This window comes from Zootoca vivipara, chromosome 14, assembly GCF_963506605.1.
Source record: "Zootoca vivipara chromosome 14, rZooViv1.1, whole genome shotgun sequence".
NCBI classification, from domain to species: domain Eukaryota; kingdom Metazoa; phylum Chordata; class Lepidosauria; order Squamata; family Lacertidae; genus Zootoca; species Zootoca vivipara.
Genome location: NC_083289.1, coordinates 25,528,995 through 25,547,713, shown reverse-complemented (window position 1 = coordinate 25,547,713; position 18,719 = coordinate 25,528,995). Strand labels below are relative to the sequence as shown.

At 46.0% G+C, this 18,719-nt stretch overlaps 1 protein-coding gene across 1 annotated transcript in view; it reads right to left on the bottom strand.

Moving 5' to 3' along the window:
- Positions 1-18,719, bottom strand: part of MAP2K1 (mitogen-activated protein kinase kinase 1) — a 40,204-nt gene that overhangs the window by 6,081 nt on the left and 15,404 nt on the right. Inside the window, exons 2-6 of the mRNA XM_035131171.2 lie at positions 17,916-18,126; positions 15,954-16,100; positions 11,364-11,441; positions 10,354-10,405; positions 598-722 (exon numbers count right to left, since the gene is read on the bottom strand). Coding sequence (XP_034987062.1) covers positions 598-722; positions 10,354-10,405; positions 11,364-11,441; positions 15,954-16,100; positions 17,916-18,126 — 613 coding nt within the window. The remainder of the gene's footprint in view (positions 1-597; positions 723-10,353; positions 10,406-11,363; positions 11,442-15,953; positions 16,101-17,915; positions 18,127-18,719) is intronic.

Sequence of the window (18,719 nt, the reverse complement as noted above, 5' to 3'; positions counted from 1 at the left end):
CCCTTTTCTTTGGCTTTCCTTTCCCCTACAGCAAGAGACTTGGAAGCCTGCGGGACCTTCAGAAGCCTTCAGGAATGCTGCACTGCTGAAGCCTTCATAAATATCAAAGAGAACTGCCCAATTTTTAGCTGTAGTTTCTGCTGCTCGGCCTGCCATCTGTTGTTAAGCCTCTATGCCACAAGAAATTACGTGGCGCTCAACTTGAAGAGAGCACAGCTCCTCCACTAGCCCTCTCTGAAGCTCATCCTGGGAATAACACCAACCACAAGTAATGGGAGAGGCAAGGCAGGTCCGGCTCTGAGTCAATCTCCGGCCCCAACCGCATCTGAAGTTCACGAGCCACGGAATCCTGGCAAGGTTTGATTCTAGCAATGTCTGTCGTAACTGCATCCCTTCCAGCACTGCAAATAGCACACGGGTGGCACATACACAACTGCAAAGCACACCAATGTGCAACTGTCGCACATGGGGGAAAGCACACCACACGAGGACACGGAAGTGCTCTCTGCACATGGCCATTTTGTCCTGACTCAACTGGACCATCACAGTTTCATCATCATCATCATCATCATCATCATCATCGTTGTCTGTACTTACGGACATGTAGGACCTTGTGCCCACAAAGGAGTTAGCCATTGAATCTATCAGTTGTCCACTGACACCAAAATCACAAAGCTTGATCTCCCCTCTAGAGTTTACCAAAATGTTGGATGGCTTAACATCTGGGAGGGGAAAAAAAAAAGATGAATGGACGATAATTTAATTACTTGTTTTCTTTCAGGCATTTCTGCCTTGCTTTTTAAATCTCTGGTGCTCAGTATGTATTAAAATGAAATGAGAGGGTGGTTCGAAAACAGATCATGAAAGTAACAAACCAAAAAGTGAAAGGGAGAAATGCTTCCTTGATGCAGTCCTTTCCTTTTTTTATAGCGCAACAGAAAAAATTAATAATAATTCATTCGGTAAGCCTTCTATTTACCTCATGACATACAGGACACAAGATACTTTGACCTTCCATACCGGCCTTGCCCAACCTGGCACCCTCCAGATGCTTTGGACAACAATTCCTGTCAGCTCACATGACTATGCCAGCTGGGACCGTTGGAAGTTGTAGCCCAAGTCTTCTGGAGGGCACCAGGTTGGTGAAACACCAGCTGCGGTTGCAAGTTGTCCAATTCAGAGTTCACTGGCTTGTCCAATTCAGAGTTCATTTGCATTCCATTCTGGGCAACCTTCCAGGGGCCACGTGCCAGTGGTGGGCAGGGCCAGAAGCAACAGTGGGCAAGGCAACCAATGACATTTTACCTTTGTACTGTAGTTTCGTTTCTACATGCACTCACAACACCCATCTCGTCCTACATCCAGACAAGCAAGAGGCATCATCACATTTCAAGGGCACTTTTCAGTCAAGCAAAAAGAGGGCCAAGTGTCTTGGGGGCAGTTCAAAGGGCTGGACAGAGAGGCCTGAAGCCCCCATTTGGCTCACAGTTCTGAGTTTTCCCTTCCCCACTTTACATGGTCAGGAGTTTTGCTACAGACCAAGAACCAAGCTGATCTGGTCCAAACATATCCCAAACTCAGTCCAATTATGCAATAAAGGCTCCTTGTGGATTGCTCCAAGGATGACTGAACCTAAACAGCTTACAGGTAGGTAGCCGTGTTGGTCTGACGTAGTCGGGGGGAGGATTTTAAAAAATTCCTTCCAGTAGCACCTTAGAGACCAACTAAGTTTGTCATAGGTATGAGCTTTCGTGTGCATGCACACTTCTTCAGATACAGCTTGTTCATGTAAAGAAGAAACACGACTTTGAAAAGAGCATCCTGTGGCACTTTGCAGACCAACAGTAAGATCACAAAGGACTAGGATTCTACAGAATCCAGCCCCATCTGTTTATATAAACTTGTACTGTCCAATCAGAGCTGGAGCGGTAGCAGAGAGAGAGGCCTTCCCTGGTCCTGGGACTTGACAGCCTTTATATGGGAGATCCCAAGGGCTGAGCAGAGGGGGTCTTCTGAAAACAATGGCAAGTGTTCCACACAAACACTGCACACACACACACACACACACACACACACACACAGTCCCGGACTCTCTGCCCATGGCACCCCACTGACATAAGCATTTGCAGGCTACAGCTGCTTAGACAGATTGCACAGTCAGGACACAGAATATGTCCTCCGAAACGCCAGCCTCACTGCCTGTGTGCTGCCTGTCAACAGACTTCCTCCACTCAGGCTTCACATGTTTTCATTCCCTCCCAAACAGTTTCCCTGGATCAAAAGCAAGAATTCCCAGCTGAATTCCTACAGTCTTTTATCACGCAAGCATGAACGGGGGACAAGGCTTCTCGTCTTTGCTCTTTGATTTCACAACCCCAGAAGTGGTATTATGGGACAAAAGTCACAACCTCAGAATATCACTCAACTGGGGTTCACAGCGCTGTTGAGCCACACAGCATCTCTCTTTCTCTCTGTCTAAGCTACCCCACAAGGATGCTGTGATAGGACTAAGGGAGAGAAATTATGTATGCTTGCCTAAGGTCTTTGGAGGAAAGCTGGGATTAAAAAACATTCAACCAGATGGGCGGGATATAAATAATAAAATTATTGATAATATCATAAGTCACTAAATGAGCAGAACGACTTCCATGAGTTCAATGTAACTCCTTTCTCGCTTCTTTCTGGATGCTCCCCAAATCTGTTCTGGGGGTTCCTCCAACCCTCTGGGGCAGAATTGGGGTGGTGCAAGGAGAGGTAGAAGTTCTGTTGCACTTTTGGAAGCCGCTCCACACATGCAACGATTCTGCTGGATTCAATGCATAATAAAGCAAGGACTGTTTGCACACTAACAGGCAGGTGGCGAGATTGTTGTCAACCACCTCCCACTTCAAATTCAGTGTATTCAACATACACAAAGCATCAAAAGCAGAGAAAACTACACCCTGATCTACCTGGCATATGGATGGCTGAGTCAACAGCAGTAGTAAATAAATGTCAGGTGGACTCTGGAAAACTTAGGTTCCCCCCGCCACACAAATACAGTAAGTGATAAAACATTTTTGAAAACACCAAGTTATGGGATGAAAAACCAAAACTTGATTGTGCAAAGGGATCCAAAGCAAGAAGCTCTTCAAGCCATCATCTTTGGAAAAAATTTGGAAAACATGATGGAGCCCATCGCTCATCAGACCTCTTCGGCCAACTTTGATCCACCACACTTTTCCAACAAAACTATATGAACCAAAAGCATTTGGTGAGTCCTTTGGTTTTGCAGAAATCAAGGCTCACTGGAGAAAAACATGGTTGCCTGAACCAAGCCACCACAATATGCAGCCCTGCTTCCTTAAATAAAGGCTGTCTGTAACTAGGCAACTGAAAACTATTTATGAATGCTCAGGCACTGGAAGCAATTCTTTTCATCTTTTCTGCTGTAGGCGGAGGACACCACTGTAGAATAGAGCACTTATCCAGTCATTAGCAATGCATTAAGCCTTCTGAAATAAGCAGGCATCTCTGCAATCAATTCTTCTGGTAAGGAGGGGAAATGGAGCTGCTGAAAAGTGGTGGAAGTTCAAGGAAGCAGTAGCAGCCTTTCACAATTTCTACTTGCAGGGCGGGGGAAGTCAAGGGCCCAGAGTTCCTTCCTCACTTCTTCTTTTAAAAAAAACACCTTACAGTGGACAAGAGAAAACATCACTGATGTTTCCAGAGGGTTAGCTGTGCTAAGTCTTTTGCATCTACTGGGCTTCTAAGGTGGATGGGAAAACAGTAAATCTCCTGAGTCAAAGCCCATCTCCGTGGTATAGTTGCCACATAGGAACATCTATGTATGTTAAACCTATGTGGATGTTCATACTCATTGAGTGGTGGGAGACTGGGATCATGTCAGCTCACCATGATCCCTTTGGTGTACCACCAAACCTTTAATCCTCAACTAATTTGCACATTTCAGCACAAAGGACTCCCGTCCTCACTGGACATCAACGTCTTGTGCTACCGTTATCTAGTGCTGAGTAACACACTTCCAGGGCAGTGTAGCTCTGTGTGTGTTCTTTCGCTATGGCCTCACTCCCTGTGACAGGAGCACAAAGGATGGAAGGAGGAGTTTCCACGTTCCTCCAGCACTTCCAACAGCTTCACCTGCCACCTGGAGTTCTGAGAGCCAGAACATCATTTACCCAAGGAGCCTCTCAAGAAAGGGTGCAGATGAAAACCGACCTGCATGTTTTGCACACCTTGGGCAATACTCAGAGCAAAAATCAATAGATGCAAGTCCATTCATTTCAGTGGATCTAATCAGAGTACAGTACTGACTGCACTGGCTATCACTCCTTGAGTTTTCAGGGCACAGACAGCTGATTTGCTCCCTGAGACATATAGGACTTATACAAGCGGTAACTCTAACATGTGAAGCACAGATGAAGCCAGTGGTGGGGTGGGAGCCCGATATGGCTGGGCTGGCTTGGTCCATTCCCTTACTGTACAGGAAGTTGCTGTGTCAGTCTGCTTCATCGTAATACAGTGGTACCTCGACTTATGAACGACTCGACAACCGAATTTTTCGACTTACGAATGGGGCAATTATGCAATAAAGGCTCCTTGTGGATTGCTCCAAGGATGACTGAACCTAAACAGCTTACAGGTAGGTAGCCGTGTTGGTCTGACATAGTCGGGGGGGATTTTAAAAAAAATTCCTTCCAGTAGCACCTTAGAGACCAACTAAGTTTGTCATAGGTATGAGCTTTCGTGTGCATGCACACTTCTTCAGATACAGCTTGTTCATGTAAAGAAGAAACACGTCTTTGAAAAGAGCATCCTGTGGCACTTTGCAGACCAATAGTAATATCACAAAGGACTTGGATTCTACAGAATCCGGCCCCATCCGTTTATATAAACTTGTACTGTCCAATCAGAGCTGGAGTGGTAGCAGAGAGAGAGAGGCCTTCCCTGGTCCTGGGAGTTGACAGCCTTTATATGGGAGATCTCAAGGGCTGAGCAGAGGGGGTCTTCTGAAAACAATGGCAAGTGTTCCACACAAACACTGCACACACACACACAGAGTCCCGGACTCTCTGCCCGTGGCACCCCACTGACATAAGCATTTGCAAGCTACAGCTGCTTAGACAGATTGCACAGTCAGGACACAGAATATGTCCTCCGAAACGCCAGCCTCACTGCCTGTGTGCTGCCTGTCAACAGACTTCCTCCACTCATGAGGCTTCACATGTTTTCATTCCCTCCCAAACAGTTTCCCTGGATCAAAAGCAAGAATTCCCAGCTGAATTCCTACAGTCTTTTATCACGCAAACATGAACGGGGGACAAGGCTTCTCGTCTTTGCTCTTTGATTTCACAACCCCAGAAGTGGTATTATGGGACAAAAGTCACAACCTCAGAATATCACTCAACTGGGGTTCACAGCCCTGTTGAGCCACACAGCATCTCTATTTCTCTCCTTCTAAGCTACCCCACAAGGATGCTGTGATAGGACTAAGGGAGAGAAATTATGTATGCTTGCCTAAGGTCTTTGGAGGCCGCACGCTTACGAATTCTCGACATTCAAATGGAAACCGCGGCAGTTTTAGATAGGTTTTTTCCGACTTACGAATTTCTAGATGGGGTTGCTGGAATTTTTCCGTTTCCAATGCATTCCTATGGGAAATCGCGATTCCAATGGCGCTTTTCGACTTACGAATTTTTCTACCTACGAAGGTGCCTTCGGAACGGATTAAATTCGTAAGTCGAGGCACCACTGTCTTGGGGTTCTCCATGACACCACTGCATGTTCCTGCAGACCTCTGGCACCAGAAATGGAGACTTCCCACAATGGAACAGTAGGGCCAAACCATCATGTGGGAAGACTTAAAAATTATGCGACCTCCGAGCCAAGGAGATAAGTAGCTATACAACCTTTAGAAGACATCTGAAGGCAGCCCTGAATAGGGAAGTTTTTAAAATGTTTTTAATGTTTCCTTACATTTTTACATATGTTGTAAGCCGCCCAGAGCTGCTGGGGCAACCCAGTAAGATGGGCAAGATAAAAATATATTATTATTATTACTACTACTACTACTACTACTACTACTACTACTACTACTACTACTATGGAATAGGTTGTCCCTATTTTCACTCTCAGTTTTCAAAGGAAGCACCCAGCTGCAATCTCTTATCTCCACTGGTCTGACATGTGTTGAAGCTTTCACATGAATGGTCATTACAGCCAAGAGAAGTGGCAGCCCTCTTGATCACTATACAGTAGATTTTCACCAGTACAGTTTGCATCTATGCCCTCCCAGATGAAATATTTAGCACCTGCTTCTCCAAACCTCACATCCCTGCATCTTGGCTGCCATAACAACCCAGTGCTTTACAGCTGCAGAAGGAGCTGGCTAAGAGCCCACGTAAATGCAGTCAATTAGACTAATGCAAGGGTACAGTGCTAGTTCTTTATCACTCCCTTGCCAGCACCAGGACCCAAAGGCTCTTCAGCATATTTAAGGAAGTTAGCAAGAGTCAGGATCTCCAGTCCTCTGCTGTGCCTTTCCCTTTGGTAGGGTGGGCAAGTCATTCCATCTAAGGGAAGGACCATAGTTCAGTGGTAGAGAGTCTGGTTTGCATGCAGAAGGTCTCAAGTTTGATCCCCAGCATCTCCAAGCAGGATGGAAAAGACTCCTGTCTGAAAGTCTAGATCAGGGTTTCCCAAACTTGGGTCTGCAGCTGTTCTTGGACTATAAGTCCCATCATGTCTAGCTAGCAGGACCAGCGGTCAGGAATGATGCAAATTGTCATCCAAAACCAGCTGGAGACCCAAGTTTGGGAAACTTCATCTAGAGAGTCACTGTCGGTCAGAGTGGATGATACTAAGCAAAATGTAGCAATAGGTCGACTCTGTATTAGGCAGCTTCTAATGTTCACCTTTTTGTTTTCATGTTAGGAGATGTCTGAGTGAAACACACCACCCTTAAAAAATGTGAACTGTATTATCCTATATTCTAGGATACCGAAATGAGTGTCTTGCCTTTTATATTCATAACTGGGCTCTATAGGATACCATCTCACCAGGAGGTCCACACCGTTCCATACAATGCAGGAACTGGACCTTTAATGGGGTGGCACCTCCCTTTTGAAACTCCCATTAAAAGGTAAAAAGGTAAAGGACCCCTGGACAGTTAAGTCCAGTCAAACTGGTTAAGTCCAGTTATTGTCTTTTCAGTGCCTACTGAAGACTTCCAGTGTTGACTGCTAGGAGCTTGTAGCCCAACAACATCCAGAGGGCAAAAGGTTGGCCAAGGCTGGGTTTCCTGCTCGAAACAAGGCAAACAGAAAACAGAATAAAACCTACAAATTCCAGGTTCTTTGGGGGAAGGATGCACAGAATCACCCCCTGCCGGCTGGGTGTGTGTCCTGCATGGGCAGCCTAATCCACAGGAAAGGAGATACACAAGTGGAGAGGAATTGCACTTTTCTGCAGTTTGTGAAATACTCTCCCCAGGGAGGCTCACCTTTAGGTGCCAGGTGAAAGCATGCAACTTCAACCAGGCCTTTGGCTGACTGACATCGTGCATCATTTTAACGGTGTTTGCGGGGAGATGGAAAGAAGAAAGAATCCCTACCAGAGAGGAATGACAAATCAAGCTCTTGGACTACATCAAAATGGCAAAATTGACCGGAAAGCTTGGGGACCAAGAAGACAAAAACTTCAAGAAAGAATGGATTTTTTTTTTTGTAATTTACTTAGGAGACCACTGTAAGCAGATGAAAACATTAGCAGGATTTTAATCTCACTTGTAATGTAACAAATACTATGGACAATATGGATAGATATAAAATATAGGCTATAATATGCAGTTGAAAACGGAGGGGATGGGGGGAAGTCCCGAGATTCAGAGAAATCTCTTCATATGGATATGTATTTTGTTATAAATTTATATCTGTGAAATCAAATAAAAATGTTTACAAAATAATAATGTGTTTGCAGGGGGAACGGAAGTTATTGATTTGTTTTGGGTTTGTTCTTGTTTTTATTATGTATTTTGTGTTTTTATCTTGTATTTTTATTCTGTGAACCGCCCTGAGATATTTGGATGATGGGTGGCTTACAAGTTTAATAAGTAAATAAATGCAAAGATCATCTCAGGGTAAAGAGTGGGTGCAATTTAGAAGTTTTTAACATACTTGGCCCTGCTGACCTGAATCAGTAGACCAGTTTAAGCAGCCCAACATGACTGTTCTAGCAGTTTCATATAATTCTTTTTTCTCAGTCTTTTAATCTCCTATTTATCTGAGCTCTCCGGTTTTATTGATTTCCACTGTCCGAACATCCAGTAATGGTTGTCAGGAGGAGAATAAGTTGACACAAACACACCTTTGGAATATTGGCTTTTGCAAACAGCCTCCTCCAGGTTTATAAACCCCCCAGGGGTGCTTGGCTGCAGGGGATCTATGGAAAGAGGGGTTATGTTGGGACACGGGCACTATTAAGGAACTGGGGAGCAGCTGGGGAGCTGACAAAGGAGGCAAAATTCACACCGCATCTGAAGGTGAGAATTGGTTTTTTTAAATGCGTACATTGTAGGTACCTTTTTAACCTTGAAAGGCTGAAGCAGCAAGAGAAGAGAACAAGTTGGCCTTGGAAATAATAATATGATGCAAAGCGCCAGTCTCCTCACCCCCTCCACCAACCATGCAAACAACTCTGCAAACAAGTGTCTCTGGCGCAATCTGCACTATGCATTTAAAGCACTATCATACAGACTTCAAACAGTCCCCCCAAAGAATGATGGGAATGGTAGTTTTCTAAGGGTGCTAGAGTTGGTTGAGAGACCTCTCAAAGAGCAGCAATTCCCAGAGTTCCCTGGGAAGAGGGATTGATTGTTGAACCACTCTAGGAACTGTAGGTTCCCAGGATCCTTTTATGGAAGCCGTGATGGTTTAATAATGTGGTATACAGTAATAGTGCTCTAAGCATATGGTGCAAATGGGGCCTAAAGTATGTCCTTACAATTTGTAACTGGGATTCAAGAGCAGCCCTGCTGGGTTCAGGCCCAAAGTCCAACATCCTGTTTCAAACTGCAAGCAGGAACCTCGAAATCCAAGTTTAATTTTGCTTATTTATTATGCTTGTGCCCTGCCTTTTTCTCCAAGGAATCAGGCATGGCTCTCCCTCCCCATCCCAGCCCAATTTTACCCTCACAACAACTCCATCAGGCAGCCTTCTCCAAGTGGTGCCCCCTCTAGGTTCCCCTGGCAAACACACACATGACGCAGCACACTGGGTTCCCTATCAGTAGGAGAAAACAACAGAGGCCAACCAGAGTACAGGGGTACCTCTGGTTGCGAACGGGATCCGTTCCGGAGGCCAGTTCGCAACATAAAAAGGCCGCATCCTCAAGCATCGCATCTGTGCACATGCGTGATGCAATTCAGCACTTCTGCGCATGCGCAAAGCGCAATTTAGCACTTCTGCGCATGCGCACACACCAAACCCGGAAGTAAGCCGTTCCGGGATTTCCGGGTTCGGCACGTCCGTAACTTGAAAAGACATAACCCACAGCGGACATAACATGAGGTCTGACTGTATATTGGGAAGTAAAGCGGCTAGTGAGCCTGATCTTTATTAAAGGAACTGTTGCAACAGGGTCCCCACTCGCCACACACAGGAAGGTGAACCCTGAACAATGGTGCACAAGCCCTTATATAGACTTTTGAAGTTGCCCACCCTGTAGCCCAAGACCACCCCCCAAACCATCATACATACATCCCAGAAGGAGGTGGTCTACAGCAGAAATCCTGTCTGCCAGGATACCTGATAATGGTCACTGCATTACCTGGGCAGCCTAGCCATTCTTTTACGATGGTTAATACTTTAGTTCCTGAATCCAGGTCACAGGCTCACCCTATTCATACACAAAAACACCCTTAAGACAGGATTTGTAAGCAAAAAGACAATGGGAAGGCTTTCCATATTTGCCTCTCTTATTGCAGAGGAATACTTGAGGTCATTGGAAGAGTCAAAATGGCTTCAGGATTGCTCTCCCATACTATTTCAGACACATGGTTCATATATTTAGATATGTGTGCATTTATGAATATTTATTCTATATTTGAGACCTTAAAATTCTTTTAACACTCCTCCGAATGGGCTGAGCTCAACCCTAGTTGTCCTCAGAGTAGATCCACTGAAAATTAATGGGCCTAACTTAGTCATGTTCATTAACTTCAGTGGATCTTCTCTTAGACTATTATCATCCTTTGAGCTGACCTCACAGACACCTACAGGTAAATGCAGCTAAAATGCATAGACAAAGGAATGCAGAATATACTTGATTGTAAAGAAGGAAGATTGCATCCTTACCTCTGTGCATGATCTTATGCTTCTCTCTCAAGTATGTTAGACCCTTTATGACCTGCATCCAAAACCAAAAATTTAAATTAAAACAAAAAAATAGCAATTGAAATGAAATGCTCTTCCTCCATGTAACGAATTGTGCTTTAAATGAATTTAGAATTACAGGACAACTCCTCAAATTTGGCTCCACTTGCTTGTAGAATACAGCAGAATTAAATTAAAATTTTTAATTTAAGCTTTAAAAAGCAACACACACGCCCCAAATTAAAAACACACAAGCTATGAAGCAGTTAAAAACCAGCTGAAAACATTTTAAACAAGTAGGGCAATCATAATAGCAGCAGAACCCCCTAAACAATACCCCAACCCAAAAATCTGTTCAGCCGCCTCAGCTTTCGTAGATTGAATCAGTCAGGGCCCTGTCCTCCCAGGCCAGGTGGAAAGGAAGCAGGTCTGTGGCCTTTGGATGAAGGGAGGTATACAAATTTAATTAATAAATAAAAATAAGCAAAATAAACTTTAGGGAGGTTTGGGAAGCTATTTTCCAAGGTTGAAGTGGAGGAGACAGATGCAGAGACAGCAATGAGCATGGGGAGAGTCTCTCCTTGCACCACATACTTCTCTCTCTCTCTCCCATCCGCCTGCCCTCTGACCCCAAGTTGCATCACATGCTGGGGAACAGGAAGGACATATTAGACTACAACAAATGAGTTCTCTGTGGGTGACTGTAGTGGCTGTCCCACCCAGAAGCTGCCGCAGTCAACTAAAGGCTTCTGGTGATAATGGAACTTCTATGTGGGCTATATTTCCTGTGCCAAGTGTGTCTTTCTAAAGACAGTCTATTTAAAAGGGGGAAAGCAATACATTTAGAAGCACGAGTCATAGCTGTCCATCTCATTTCAGTTTGCCTCAAGCAGAAACTTTCAACCAGCTGTCTCTGCCTTCTGGACTTGACCTGCCATCACCGACTGCATTTCGATTTTATTTGCTTTAAAATGCCAAAGCAACATACTTACGGCAATGCTAACTTTGCCCAGAATCTGTTCGGGGATCCTGCCAGCCTTTTTCAGGACTTGATCCAAGGAGCCGCCGTCCTATTAAGAAGAAGAAGAAATGCTTAAACATTCAGAGCGTTAATCATGTTTATCCTCAAAGTGTGAAAGACACTCTGAAAGGCCTGAAGGGGGCAGGAAAAAAGGCAGCTTGACATCTGATAGCAGAAAAGGAACAGCTGGACCATGTTTTTGATGAAATCAAATGGCAAATAGTTCTGCAAAAGGAGAGAACAAAGGAAGGCCACACAGAGCAATTTCTTACCCACAACCTGAGGACGTAAAAGGCACACAACTTTCTGTAACTCATCCCATTAACCTCTGAACTCGGATGACACATTTAAGGTTCATAAGTGGTGATGGCAGGCAGGGAAACCCATTTCCACCAGCATGTTTCTGTGCAATAAAGCCATTATTTACCCAAGTGTGGAGGTTGGCAGGTGTGTCCCCCGTGCCACCCACACACCCTCTAGAATTTGCACTGCATAAGATTACAGCTGAATTAACAATACCTTATCTTACTTCCACATTTCTAAACAAATTAATCAACAGGTTACTGGTCATCACACAACATGAGAATGCAAGAGCCATGCTGTATCAAAATGGGGCAGGGGCCTAACATCCTCTAGCATCCTTTTCCCAACAGCATGTCAGCCTGTTGGGTTTTCCAGAGGCAGGGGCACCGACTTGCCCCCCACCCACCTGAGGTGGTGCCATCGCACTTGCTCATCCCAGCCCTGGGTCAGCTTCTGGGTTGCCAGGTGGAAGCTGGGATGAGCGAAGGCGAATATCACCCTCCCTCTTCCCAGCCCTCACCTGGCTCCTGGGCTGCCAGGCGGAGGCTGGGGCTGGGGCATGCGGATGGTGCCCGGCGGCAGTGGTTGAGGGGTTGGCCCCCTCAATATGGGGGGTGCACAGCCCCCTGCCCCAAAATATTAGGGGACTGGAGTCCCATATACCTGGCACCCCTGTCCAGAGGTCCATGCAGGTAACAAAAGCAGGAGCCCTTCCCCACTGGTCCTCAGCATCTCCAGGGTATACTGCCTTTGAACATGGAAGTTCTGTACAGCTGTGGGCAGAGCGCACATTCTTCCGTCAGGCAGAATTAGTTAGGTAAGGAGTGGGACACCCATGACCTGCCAAAACATGGATTTTTTTGGGGGGGGGTGGAGCAAGGAAGGCAAGCAAGACATAACTAAGCAGCACAGAAAGCCTGTTATCCTTAGACATCAGTCTTTGAAAGAAAATCTCTTCCCTTGCTTATCGGGGCCTGTTACAGAACGCAAACACACCCTTTCCAAGTTAAATATATACTGCTGTTGCTAAGAGCTGGAGGCAGAAGGGGAGAGGAACGGTGTAAGTCACATTAATTATTTTTTTTTTTTGCAAAGCACAACCATTTTGAGGAAAGAACAGGCTTTAAAAAGAGCCCATCTCTCTTCCACAGCACGAAAAAAAAACCCAATCAAAATCTTTATTTTAATTGTTTTCACAAATAGAGCCGGGAAGCGTCTGTTTCCAGGGTGGTGGAGAGGTTCGTGGTGTTCCAGACTTCCTGAAGTGCTTGATTAACAAGGGACAAACAGTCTCTGCAGTTAATTTATTTACTAACCCTCTAACTTTCCTCTAAGGAAGAGACAGTGTGGGTGAGACGCAGGGATGAAAAAGCTGCCCAAGCAAGGAGCAAGCTGGGTGGTCCAGGACACTTTAAAGCTCCTCATCTGGATAGTGTCATTGTGAACGGAATGGTAAAGTTATTTCATAGAACAGAATCACAGAATTGTAGAGCTGGAAGGGACCTTATTAATTATTATTATTATTGCTACTACTACTACTATTCTGCAATACTAGATATGCTTTTTATATCATTTTGATTCCATGGCTAGTTTAATTACTTAAGCTTTTTTTATGTTTTCAGCTACGTTTCTTTCAAGTGTATTTGTTTAAATTTTTGCAAGCCGACTTGAGTCCTGGCTCTGGGGCAGGGCCAGCTCTAGATAGACCCCCGGTGGCGCGGTGCGACAGGGCGCCGGGCCGGGGTGCCGGAGCGATCTCCGCCCCTCAGCACCAGGGCGCGCGACCTGCTCGAGACTGCCCTGCTCTGGGGGAAAAGGTAGGATATAGATAAGGGTTTTCCAAACTTGGGTCTATTTTTGGACTACAATTCCCATCTTCCCTGACCACTGCCCCTGCTAGATAGGGATGATGGGAGTTGCAGGGGCGTAGCAAGGGGGCGGGATGCCCCGGGTGCCACCCTGGGAGGGGTGACACTCGGTGCGCCCCTCCCCGGCCTGCCCCTCGCCTCCGTCCGCACTCTCGCGCGGCACCATGTTACATGCCAGCGTTGCCCCGTGCGGACTGCGCACACACAGCGCCTCGTGCAAACTCTGCACATGCTGAATGCTGCGTGTGCGCAGTCTGTACAGGATGCCGCACAGGCACCGCACCCGGTACCAGCTGGGTTAGGAACGCCACTGGGGAGTTGTAGTCCAATGACAGCTGGAGAGCCACATTTGGGAAACCCTAAATAGATAGGTAGCTGTAGGTTACACCTGCAAAAAACAACAACCCCAAAGCCTGGAAGGGTCCTTTTTACCTCCTGCCCTCTCTCTCATACACCTTTATTTTAAGTTCTTCACTGCTCTTCCTACAAAGTACATTTTCCGTGAATATAGTATAAATAAAAAAACTCATGTCCTTCTCATTTCATAAGAAACATTCGCAACAGAAAGGGCAAATAAAACAAAGACTTCTGTTAGAGTAGGGCAGAAATAACCATGCATCGTGGTGCTCAGAATGCCAGCTATTTTTGTAGGCACCATTTCATCTAGCTCCAAAGCTGGGACTTTGGGGGGTTTTTTGGGGGGAGGGGCGGATTGCACAACAACATTTGGTCACACATGTGAAATTGTTCGACGCCTCCACTGGGGTTGAAGAGAGGGAGGGTTTGGGCTGACCTTTAATTGGGGGGGGGAGAACTAGTGCTCTAAAACTAGGGGTTCCATCTGGCTCGACAAAGGCTGGCAGATGTCGAGAGCAAAGTGTCGTTTTTTCCTCTATCAGAGTGAAAATAAATGTTAAAATAATGGTAAACCTGAAACATTAGGGGGAGGAGAGGAGAGAGGGAGAGAGGGAGAGAGGGAGAGAGGGAGAGAGGGAGGGAGGGAGGGAGGGAGGGAGAGAGAGAGAGAGAGAGAGAGAGAGAGAGAGAGAGAGAGAGAGAGAGAGAGAGAGAGAGAGAGAGAGAATATGGAAGGAGAACTTTCTAGTTTTGTTCAAAAACGGAAGATGGGAGCAACCCCAGACAGCCCATGCTCACTGTTTCCTTCCCTGTAGGTGAGAACGACAAATGCAGCAGTGAATGCCAAATAAAAATACGAGGTGAAGTGGAGCAGTATGGAAGAGATACTACATAGATTTGTATTCAGGGTGAAGCTCGTACTTTATATTTCTCAGTTTGGGTAGGGCACACATAAGGAAGAACTCGCCTTAGCAGTAAATCCTACAACTGTCTCGACAGGAGGGGCCATAGCTCAGTGACAGAGCACTTGCGCTGCATGCGGAAGGCCCCAGGTTCAATCCCTAGCATCCCCAGGGACAACAGGAGAAGACTCATGTCTGAAAGCCCAGAGAGTAGCTGCCAATCAGAGCTGACAATACTGAGGTAAGACGGACCAATGGTCTGAGTCAGATTCCTGTGTTCCTACCTCGTCACAGGTCCTTCCATATACAATCTGTGCTTCCGTCCAATAGCCACCAAGAGATCTGATGAAGCTCTTGAGCAGGACACACAGTTAAAGCACTCCTTGGATGGCTTTCTGAAGTCATTAGACAAATCCATGGAAGAGGAAGCTTTAGGGATGCACCCAGTGCTAGCCCTATTCAAGAGCAGATCCTGACATTCACCCCCCCCCAAGTTTGTCATGTTAATTCATTTCAATGGGTCTATGCTGAGTAGGTTTAGCAGTGGATATGGCCTGCAAGTCATGATGGCTCTGTTCCATCTCTGCTGTCAGAAGCATATACCAAATGCTGGCATTCACAAGTTGGGGAAATGCTGTTGCACTTGGATCCTGTTTGTCTGCTTCCCTTTGGGGTATCTGGTTGACCACTGCAAGAACTGGATTCTGGGCTAGGTGAGCCTCCTTGGACCAGATCCAGCAGGGCTGTTCTGATTAACCAAAGCAGTTCGGTGTTTGGTGTAAATGAGCTCTATGCATTAATCATGCAAATCACCATGTTGTGTGCCTTAACCCTGCCTCGTGAGGACCCAAAATTCTGGTACTTTGAGAATGCACAAATAGCTGTTCTGTATTCAACCGCATGGAATTGTAGAGATGGAAGGGACTATGAGGGTCATCCAAGTCCAACACCCTGCAATGCAGGACTCTTTCACCCAATGTGGGGCTCAAACCCACGACCCTGAGCTTAAAGAGTCTCATGCTTTACTAACTTAGCTATCCACCTCTCCATGAAGACACACAATGGGGAAGCCTTTAATCAGGGAACAAGCCCAAAGGCTGGGAGAGGGGTGGAGAGAAAAGGCTTACTTACCATGTGCTCCATGCAGATGCTGATCTCGCCGTCACTGTAAAATGCTCCATAAAAGCCCACAATATAGGGAGAATTACATTCATGCAAGACTTGTAGCTCACGGATGATCTGGTTCCGGATTGCCGGCTTGATCTCCAGGTGAATTAACTGCAAAATGATAATTGCCATAAGTTTCTGGGGCATTTAAAAGAAAATAAGCATACCCCAGATGCAGGGTCTGCTCTACGAAGGCAGAAAAGTCATAAAATACCAAACACAGATTGACCCCAAGAGCTACAAAGGTGCATTTTATGGAGGAATCCCTTGTGAAGTCTGAATGTTAGAAGCCACAGAGGACAACACCTGTGATCCGAACATCCTCCTCCCAGAATTATGGGCTGTACTGACTGATCTCTGTGGATGCGTACCAAAAACATACTAGACTTTTACTCAAGAATTTGCCAGCTGGTAGAAATGGCAACTGTGAAATAAATAACTATGTGGACATTTGATTGCTTTTTCATGCATTTATTTTAAGTTTGTACTGAATAAAATAATAATAATAAATGTTTTGATATATTGCTGCCCTGGGCTCCTTTGGGATTCCTAGTTTTTATTCGTTTCATTTCCCCGAATTCCCAATTTTATTTGGTTTAAACTAAATTTGTACTACTGTTTTACTGGTTTTATGATGTACTTTTGTTTTAGTCATACTGTTTATTGTTTTTATACATCACTTAGAGATTTTTAAATATTAATCAGTTTATATGTAGGTGCTTTTAAATAAAATAAATTATAAATAAGATTACAGAATGGGTCAACAGGGAGAGACACAGGGCAAATTTGTCAATGGGAAGCTAGCCAAAACAGCTTCCCTCATCCTGTGCTGGTTGTGCTGGGACTGATGGGATTTGTAGTCCAAAACAGCTGGAGGGCATCAGGTTGGGGAAGGGCTGGTCTATAATAGGGTTACCAGATGTCCCCGTTTTCCGGGGACAGTCCCCGGATTTGTGAATAAGTCCCCGGACAAATTCCATCTCTGGAATGTCCCCGGATTTCATCTAATGTCCCTGGGAAACACAGCAGCGGCAGTCTCAGCAGCCTAGAGCAGTTGGCTCTGGCTGGCTTCAGGAGCTGCTCGGAAGTCCCCATATGATGGTGGTGCAGGGGCTCTAAGATGCAGCTTCCGGGCTGCCTCCACCTTCCCTGACCCCAGCAACTAAGCTGTGAAGGGAGGCTTCATGCTACCTATCGGAGCAGCCTCCCAACTCCTACTTGGAGCGGGGCAGGGATCTCTCAGCTGTGAAAGGAGGCTTCACGCTGCCTATAAGACAGGCATCCCCAAATTGCGGCCCTCCAGATATTTTGGCCTACAACTCCCATGATCCCTAGCTAACAGGACCAGGGGTCGGGGAAGATGGGAATTGTAGTCCAAAACATCTGGAGGGCCGATGTTTGGGGATGCCTGCTATAAGAGTTTGCATGCAAGCAGGAGGGGGCAGGGACCTCTCAGTTAGGCAATGGGAAGCCTCCCTTCCCAGCTGAGGGATCCCTGCCCCCTCCTGCTTGCACACAAGTAGGAATGGGATTGGGGCTGCTCCGATGGGAAGGGAGGCATCGCGCTGCCCGAGCCTCGCTGTCGCCACTGCTCTTGACCCTCCTTCTCCGCCTTTCATGCCTGACCCACCGCACACCGCTTTCCCACCACCACCACCGAAGAACTAACAACTCAGGGGCTGCCCAGGCTCATGGAGAAAGGAGATAGAAGCCTTGGAGGAAGGGGAAACGTGGTGGTTGAGGTCAAGGCGGTGGCCGCCCCTCTGCCACCGCCATCACAGCAGCATCAACGTCCCGAACATGTAGTATGTACCGGTATGTATGTATGTATGTATGTATGTATGTATGTATGTATTTAAAGTGTCCCCAGATTCATTGGAAAAAAATCTGGTAACCTTAGTCTATAAGGTCAGTAACAATGCTCACCTTCCTTGCCATAATGAGGCCAGAAGGTTTGTGCGAGACTTTGAAGACCACCCCACCATTTCCTGCACCCAGCTCGCTTATTTTCTCAAAATCATCGTCCTTTAGCTCCCCAACTTTTTGTTTCTGGGTAAGGAAGGCCTCGAGGCGTTTTCGCTGCTGCTCATCAAGTTCTAACTCTTCCAACTTTTTTTGCAGGGCTTCCAAATTTGTCCTGGGAGGAGAAAGAGAGAGAAAGCAAAGAAATAGCCATTAACTGAACTGGAGTCACCTTCACAGACACTGCTAAATGAGAAAGTGGAGAGGGAGGAGCCAACGCAATTCAGCAGAGCAAGCTCTACCATTAGGAAGAGTGAGGGAATTGCCTCTGGTGGCAGTTGCTGTAAAACAGAAGCAGTAGCAGTACTCCCTGATCTGTGGCTCAGAACCAATCCCACTCCTCCTTAGCACAGTATTGGAAAATATACACTGCACCAATCTCAGAATGGCTCGGGGAAATGCTGAGGTTGGGACTTGGATGAATCTCCATCTCAAGGGAAAGACACTCCACAATTGTGGCACAGCCACAGAAAAGGCATTCCACGAGCCCTTGGAGCAAGGTATTCAGGGCTCCAACTGTTTAGGATTTCTAAGTCAAAAGGAGAGCTGTGTAGATTCCTTGCCAGAAACATCAACATTCTAAGCCAGGTCACCTGAATTCTGCACCAGAGGAAGTGCAATTCTGTTTCTCTCGTCACATGTGCCATGGAAATTGGCAAAATTTCTATGATTTTATACATTTGTTACTCAGTTTTACTGTTAGCAGAA